Source organism: Mus caroli, chromosome 11 (genome assembly GCF_900094665.2).
Source record: "Mus caroli chromosome 11, CAROLI_EIJ_v1.1, whole genome shotgun sequence".
Classification (NCBI taxonomy): Eukaryota; Metazoa; Chordata; class Mammalia; order Rodentia; family Muridae; genus Mus; species Mus caroli.
The window spans coordinates 113019269-113026888 of NC_034580.1; the positions used below are offsets into that span (position 1 = coordinate 113019269).

At 53.9% G+C, this 7620-nt stretch overlaps 1 protein-coding gene across 2 annotated transcripts in view; it reads left to right on the forward strand.

The window, feature by feature from the left end:
• Sec14l1 (SEC14 like lipid binding 1) overlaps positions 1-7145 on the forward strand; it is a 45831-nt gene extending 38686 nt beyond the window's left edge. The window contains exons 13-17 of one of the 2 annotated variants that reach the window (XM_021176546.2): positions 1194-1328; positions 3112-3363; positions 4294-4472; positions 4720-4821; positions 5178-7145. In XM_021176546.2, the coding sequence (XP_021032205.1) occupies positions 1194-1328; positions 3112-3363; positions 4294-4472; positions 4720-4821; positions 5178-5184 (675 nt within the window). In that variant the 3' untranslated portion in view covers positions 5185-7145. The remainder of the gene's footprint in view (positions 1-1193; positions 1329-3111; positions 3364-4293; positions 4473-4719; positions 4822-5177) is intronic. The other variant, XM_021176545.2, reaches the window with a different exon arrangement.
• The last annotated feature ends 475 nt before the right edge of the window (positions 7146-7620 follow it).

Consider the following 7620-nt stretch of genomic DNA (forward strand, 5'->3'; position numbering starts at 1 on the left):
GGGAGGGACTCACAACTGTTCCTCGCGTCTCCCGTTGGTGTCCGCCAGTGCTCCGATGGCTCAGAGTCAAGAGGAGGCCTTCTCAGGTCTGTTAACTTCCTGGCCAGCCTGGTGTTGGTTGCTTGCTTGCTTGGTTGGTTGGTCTGTCTTCCTTAAGACAGACGCAGTCTCAGTATGTAACCAGGCTGACCCTGAACTCACAGCCCTCTGGTCTCTGTACTCTGAGTGCTGATTGCAGGCTTCACTGGCAAGCCTGTTCCATGCCAGTGTTTGTGACTTTAGTGACTGCAGGGATGTAGCCAGGCTGACCCTGAACTCACAGCCCTCTGGTCCTTTCTGTGGAGTGGCTTCTAGGTTGATAATCTAGGGGGTACTTAGATTTTATGCACCTGAAGGTGAGTTTGTTTTATTTAGGTCAATTAGAAAATGTATAGTGGGGCTGGAGAGATGGCTCAGTGGTTAAGAGTGCCGATTGCTCTTCTGAAGGTCATGAGTTCAAATCCCAGCAACCACATGGTGGCTCACAACCATCCGTAATGAGATCTGATGCCCTCCTCTTGGGGTGTCTGAAGACAGCTACAGTGTACTTACATATAATAAATAAATAAATATTTTAAATAAAAAAAAATGTATAGTAAGAATAAATTCTAATTCAGCGTAGCTTTTTCAAGTAAATTCAAAAGAAATAGTCCCTTGTTAACCTTCAGCTGATTCATTAATCCTTAGGCCTGGGTTACATCGGAAGTTTGCTTTATTTTATCTTGGTTATAATTTCTTCCTTCTTTTTTCTGGTGCTGATAAAACCGAGAGCCTCGTGCATTTCGGGCAGCCCTGTGCTGCTGGGCTGCACCCACAGAGAGATGGTAGTTTCTGTGGCTAAGGAATAAAGCGAATGGACTGACTGTCCTGCAGGGCAGTATGGGTTCTGTTAATTCTCTTGTAGGTCATCTTAGTAATTGAGCTCCGTATCTCATGGTTATTAGTGTGAATCCTGTGGTAAACCAGCCTCAGCTTGTTCTCATTTATTCAGAGTGAAAACACGTGTGTTTAAGTGGGCTTTACAAATACTTTGCTAAGTACTGTAGACTGATAGATAACGTTGCCAGTGTTCTGTCTTCTCAGCTACTCCTGGGTATGGGGTGAGCGGCGGTCTGGCCTCTGCGCAGCTCTCACAGCCGTGTTTGCCTTTCTAGTGTGACGTGCCAGAGGGTGGATTGGTCCCCAAATCCCTGTACAGGACTGCAGAGGAGCTGGAAAATGAAGACCTGAAGCTCTGGACGGAGACCATCTACCAGTCTGCCAGCGTGTTCAAAGGAGCTCCACATGAGGTGCCCACCTTGCGGCCTCTTCCATGGGAGAGACCCCCTCCCCACCACCTGGCATGCAGGGCTTCCCTCCGGGGCCTTGGCTTCTTTTTCTGGTTTTGTTCTTTAGGTTCAGTTGGTACTGATGTCAGTCAGTCAGTGGCAACACCGAAGGGTAGGGCTGCCTGTCTTCCCAGAGCACTTTGAAAGCAGATTAGCCCATTGATGCTGTTCCCTGGACCTGACCCAGAGTGTGGCTTGCTGGGGAGGGGTGTTTCCCGTTCCTGCATTTAGTTGGATAGCTTTATGGAACACATTTCACCCACCCGTCTGGTCATTTGTGTTTCTGTCTTTGCTGCTGTTTGTCGGTCTGGTGGAAGGAGGAGAGCTGAGCCCTCTTGTTTCCCTTCTGCCGACCTGGGTGTGGTGGCAGGTGCAGCAGCTGCAGTGGCCCTGTTTGACGCGTCCTCTAGCCTGTCCATGTGGCGTGACATTGCTGGCTCACCCTTTGCCTCGCTCTGCTCTGGGGCAGCTGTGTTGCTCAGTGTTCCTGGTGGGAGGCAGTGCTTTAGACAGAACGGGCCCGTCCGTCAGTGCGGCTGGCTCCTGGATGACTTTCTGCAGTGGCAACCTGGGTTCAGCTGCCTGCAATTTCCATAACTGGTGTGTCTCCCCCAAGAGCTGCAGGTACATAGAGGCAGGCTGAAGAGTGGGCCTGGGGCTATGCTGAGAACAGACAGGCACAGGTCCTGTGTGTCTGCCTCCCTCCCTCCCTCTCTCATTGTCCAGTCCAGTGCAGGGAACCTTGGACCTTTGTCCCAAGACTCACTCCTTCATTCCTTTTGTAGGGGCCTTTAGGTAGGCTGGGGTGGAGGGGCCCTGGCTCACTGTTTATTAGGCAGCTGTCAGGTTTATCTTGTTGCAAGGCTCAGGGCTTGTCGTGTTTCCTGTGAGTCATTGTTGGAACAGTGAAAGCGACATTCTGCCTTGGGGGATAAGTAAAGTGCCCACCAGAGGCTGCTGCCCAGGCTGGAGGCTGATGTCGGAGTCCCAGGTCTGTCAGCACAGGGGCCAAGGTCCTGGCCAGGTCTGCCTGTGGGGAGCGGCTCTGATGAAGGGAACGTGCTGCATCCATCCTTTAGTGCACCTCCTGCTCTGAGAGGGGCCATTGTGGCTCTTGGATCTGCTGTTATGCCCTTCAGAGGTCATGGAAGGGTTAGGGGAGACAAGGCAGTGGACTGCACAGCCATTCCTGCAGTGTGGCCTCACACCCTCCTCACACACACATCCTCCTCACAGACCTGCTCTGTCCCTCTTGGACACTTGAGGTGATGCAGGATAAATTCCAGGTTTGGGATTGACACTCTGCATCCCTGGCAGTCACCCCAGGACACAGCTGATCTCACCACCCACTTGTGTGCATCCGTTCCCCTCAGCACCTTGTGTGGCAGCTAGCACCGCACTCTGCACTCTGCCCACCCTTCGGTTTGTGCCACCTTGGTGCTCCCAGCCTGAGGCAGTTCACTGAGTCTCCCGTCCATGCTTTTTTGACTTGTTGGGAAGTAAGGAGGCTCTCCGGTTGCTAGCGGTCAGGAACACTGTTTGATAGAGTGCTGGATACGTTGGCAGGTGGGCATCTAGATGACTGAGTGACCTGTGGCAAAGAGAAGTGCCCATGTGATCTCTCCTACTCTCTGCCAGCTCACACATCTGAGCCAGAGAGCCCCCAGAGAGCCCATTCCTGCCCCAGCACTCGCTGCCAGGCCTTGTGCCTCAGATTGGTTGCTGACCAGATCTCTTTCTCCAGATTCTCATTCAGATTGTGGACGCCTCCTCAGTGATCACCTGGGATTTTGATGTGTGCAAAGGGGACATCGTCTTTAACATTTATCACTCCAAGAGGTCCCCCCAGCCACCCAAGAAGGACTCGCTGGGGGCTCACAGCATCACTTCCCCAGGAGGGAATAACGTGCAGCTGATAGACAAAGTCTGGCAGCTGGGCCGGGACTATAGCATGGTGGAGTCTCCTCTAATATGCAAAGAAGGAGAGAGCGTGCAGGTAAGCCTGCCAGCCAGCACTGCTGCAGACTCTGTCCTGAGAAGGCTGTATCTGGCCCTCTAGCCCATGTGGCTTCTGCCACCAGGAGAATGGCACAGGTGGTCTGCCTAGTGCCAGAAAGACTCAGGATGCCCCAGGGCACAGAGGCAGGAGAATCTCGAGACCTTAGTAAAGTGTGGGTTTCCCCAGAAGTACACGTGCACCCAAGTGACAGGTGACAGGGAACTAGGCTTTGCCTCCAGAGGGAAGTCACACAGACAGAAGCAAGAGGGGAACGTGCAGAGGGCACTGCCAGCTCTTGCTAAAACCCATGACAGCTCTATACTGCGAGGGTTCCTGTTGGCCCCTGTGGCTCTCTCTCTGTATGCTGGCACCGGCACACGTCTGGCACTGAATGCCCACTTACTTCTTTTCCTCCTGCAATGCCTCTGACCACAGTGGCTGCCCGCTGTCCTCCAGCTGAGGTTTTCAGAAGCCAGCTGCCAGTGCATGCGGTCTGTGACGCAGTGTAGAGGGAGTCTTCCCATCGTAAAAGCTGGCTCTGCTTCTGGATCTTTAAACCAGAATGGAAGAAGTCATTGGAACAGATTGCCCGGTGTGCTAGGAAGGTGACAGGAGGGAGTGGCAGAGAGGCTGCTCCCTGACCTAGCCGGCTCTGTCAGAGAGACAGGCCCTCCTGACAGCTCCCACCTGGCCAGGCACTTTCAGCCTAGTGCTCTCTAGAGGCTGCAGGTTGCTGAAGGTGGTAGACAAGGTGCATGCTGCCTTCCCAACACCTGACAGACCTGGCACAGGCTGCCTCAGTGGGTGGAGACAGCCAATAGCACAGGCTGCCTCAGTGGGTGGAAGGGCATCCATCATTAGGCTGTTGGCTCAGGACACCCCTCCCCTTGGTGGAATGTCCTGAGTTGCTGCTGTTCACTGTTGCAGGGGTCCCATGTGACCAGGTGGCCAGGCTTCTACATCCTACAGTGGAAATTCCACACCATGCCAGCATGCGCTGCCACCAACCTACCCCGAGTGGACGACGTGCTGGCCTCCCTGCAGGTCTCCTCCCACAAGTGCAAAGTGATGTACTACACAGAAGTGATCGGCTCTGAAGATTTCAGGTTTGTGCCTGAGAGGGAGGCTCTGGCAGCAGGGACTACTTGTTCACTGCCTGCAGCTCTCCATAGGAAAGGGAGTGTAGCACTTGCTAAGTGCAGTGTCACCTGCGGGGCAAACTAAGGATTCCTCCATTGATTCTCATGTCCTGTCCCAACTTTACAAGGGCCGATGGGGGAGGAGCCAGATAGAGATGCTGGGGCGGCTCAGAGCAGCTCCTCACTCCTAGTTCTTTGTTGATTACATCTGCAGAGGCTCCATGACCAGCCTGGAATCTAGCCACAGCGGGTTCTCACAGCTCAGTGCCGCCACCACCTCCTCCAGCCAGTCGCAATCCAGCTCCATGATTTCCAGGTAGTGCCGCGAAGCCTGCGCCTGCGCGGAGGGCGGGCGCCCCGGCTGCTGTGCTCCGCCCACCCCAGGATGTGCAGACTCCGCCCACCCCTGGATGTGCAGACTCCTCCCTCTAGATAGCAGCTAGATCTGCAGATGGTCACTAGTCACCTGGTCCCCAGACCATCCTGAGAGGTAGTTTTAACTCTACCCCTAACTTTAACTCAATAGCCATAGATTTTGTATACAGCGTGCACAAAATCAAACCAGAGCACAAGGGCTCTCGACAGAAAAGTAGTTTATCTACAGTAAGAGACTGACTGGTCTCAGTTGTCGATGCAAAAAATGTTTCCAACAAACTCCACCTTGTCCACTAGTGAATGACTTGTGTGACACCCTGCAGAGACTCGCCACCTCCTCCTCCTCCACGGAACCAAAGCTGCAGCAGGCAGCCCTTAAGCTGCAGTGGAGTCCTCTCGGCTCCCTGTTAGTGGAGGTGGCCTGTGGATCCAGGACAGCTCTTGAGGTCCCTTTCCGCTAAGGACTTGGCAGCCTGAGGAGCACCCAGTGCTGGGTCAGAGCCAGCCTGATCCTGAGCAGACACTGCAGCCCAGGAGGGGCTGCCAGGGCTCCTCCTGAATCCTGACACCACCGCCATCATTAAACATTGCTTTCTCTCTCCTCCTCTTCAAATCTTTGGATATTTTTCAGAGCAAAATTTTTCTGTCCGTGAACTTGGTGGAGGGGGTGGGGAGGATTCTTTCCCTCTGCTGAGTGCTGCCTTTCCTTCTGCAGGAGGGCGGCTCTGTGCCCTTAGCACCCAGGGTCTTCAGTCCTCTCAGAACCTAGGGTCCTCAGCCCGTAGCACCCTGGGTTCTCAGCCCTTAGCACCCAGGGTCTTCAGTCCTCCCAGCAGCACCCAGAGTCCTCAGTCTTCCCAGCACCCAGGATCCTCAGTCCTAGCACCCAGGGTCCTCAGCTCTCAGCAGGGTGTTTGGAAGCAGTAGGTCACACTTGCCTTTAGAAGTGTGGCAGTGCAAACTCTAGCAATGCTCTCCAGGGGGGTGCATGGCTTGCAGTGGCCTTTGGCATGTGAGTGGATGTTGGGTATGTGTGTAGGTGCTGTGTGTGTGCATGAGGGAGTGGGGTATAGCTGGGGAGGGGCTGCAGAGCTGCACTTGTTCTGTCTGCTTTTCATAGAAGCAGGTCAGAGGCTGGGGCTAGTTTGCCTTTTTTCTTCTTCTTTTTTTTTTTTTTTTTTCCTGATCTTGACTTCCCAGAGCCTGCTGTTGGAGCAGATCCTCGCTTTATGGCTTTTATGGGGAAAGCTGCTTCTTAGCGAGCTGTCTAGAAGTTGCAGGTGGCTGATCTCCAGAGGAGGGGGGCCCAGGATCTACTTGTGTGTGTGGTAACAGTGTCTAAAGATGTGTGCCAAATCCGCGTGGCCATGAGTGTGTATGGCGGGAGTGGACGCCTGTGTAGACGCTGCTCTGAGGCGCTGGGTGGCTGGCTGTGCGGTGAGAGCTATGGAGAGACTGTGGCATGTCAGCAAGCATGAGGAGAGCCGACACAGCAGCCTGGCTTGGCCAATGAGCCCCCTGGCTCCTGGCACCCTGAGCCGTGCTTGAGCCTCTGTTTGGTGGCCTTTCTGGCCCACTGCCATGCATTTCCTGTCTGTGGGAGCGCTTGTACACAGCACAGCAGGGCTGTGCTACCGCGTCCATGCTGCTTCCAGTCAGGGCTTCCCAGCTCCGAGTGAAAGGACCTGAAGATGCCCCTGCTCTTTCTCTCTTCTCTCTCCCTTCCCCTCTCCCTTTCTCCATGTCCCAGATGGCGATTTTGCTGACATCCTCCAAGAAAGCGCTTCACTCGACAGCCCACATGAGCCCAGAGATGTTTGTAGACCTATCTGAGTCGCAGCCATGTCCCAGGCTGAAGAGCTGTTCCCCTTAAGTCCATGCCGAAGTGGCACTGTTGAGCCCCCCAGAGCTGAGAGCATCTTTAAGAGCTCAAAGCACACAACTGCACACTCACAGGCCCTCAGCTTCCCCAAGCCACAGGGCACTGGCTGCCCTGTGAGGGGAGGCTGGCTACCAGGTGACCATGTGGCTCACACACGGGGCTGCTCCTCCCAGTGCCCAGCACCTCCTAACATGCTGCTCCCTCACTCTGGGCTCTCCCTGTTTCTAGTGTCTTAACCCATTCTCCTTCCTGAATCCATTCTTTGCATATCAGATTCTGTAAATGTTTTGTAAACATATTACCTCACTCTTGGTAATACAATACTGATAGTCTTTAAAAGATTTTTTTATTGTTACAATAATAAATGTGAACTGTTTAAGAAAGAGTGTCCTTTTCTTCTTGGGTGGCCCCGAGGACGAGTAGAGATTGAGAGGGGAAGCTGCCCGTGCCCAAAGGCAAGGGGAGGCCAAGCGGCTGAGTGGATGGCCAGCAGTCACCCTGTGCCTCTCGAAGTCCTGCTGTGCAGCTCAGCACATCAGACATGTGCTGCAGAGTGAGTTCTAGGATAGCCTGGGCTACGTGCCAAAACCCCGCCTCACAGCCTGGCTCTCGGTATCATTGTATTACTTAATAGTAAAATAGATTTCTCCAAGCAGGTGACTCTGGAATTCAGGACAGTAAGCAGGTGTGGACCTGGGGAGGCTAGAGTGACCTCATCTTGGCTCTCTTGTTTCTGGGGTCTGCAGAGGCAACAGAGCCCAGGACAACAGGGCACAGGTCTGGGAGGGGGAAGGTCATCACGGTCTTGCCAGGGTGCAAGGTCAGAACCTCCTAAAGGGAAGGACAGTCGTCATCCTT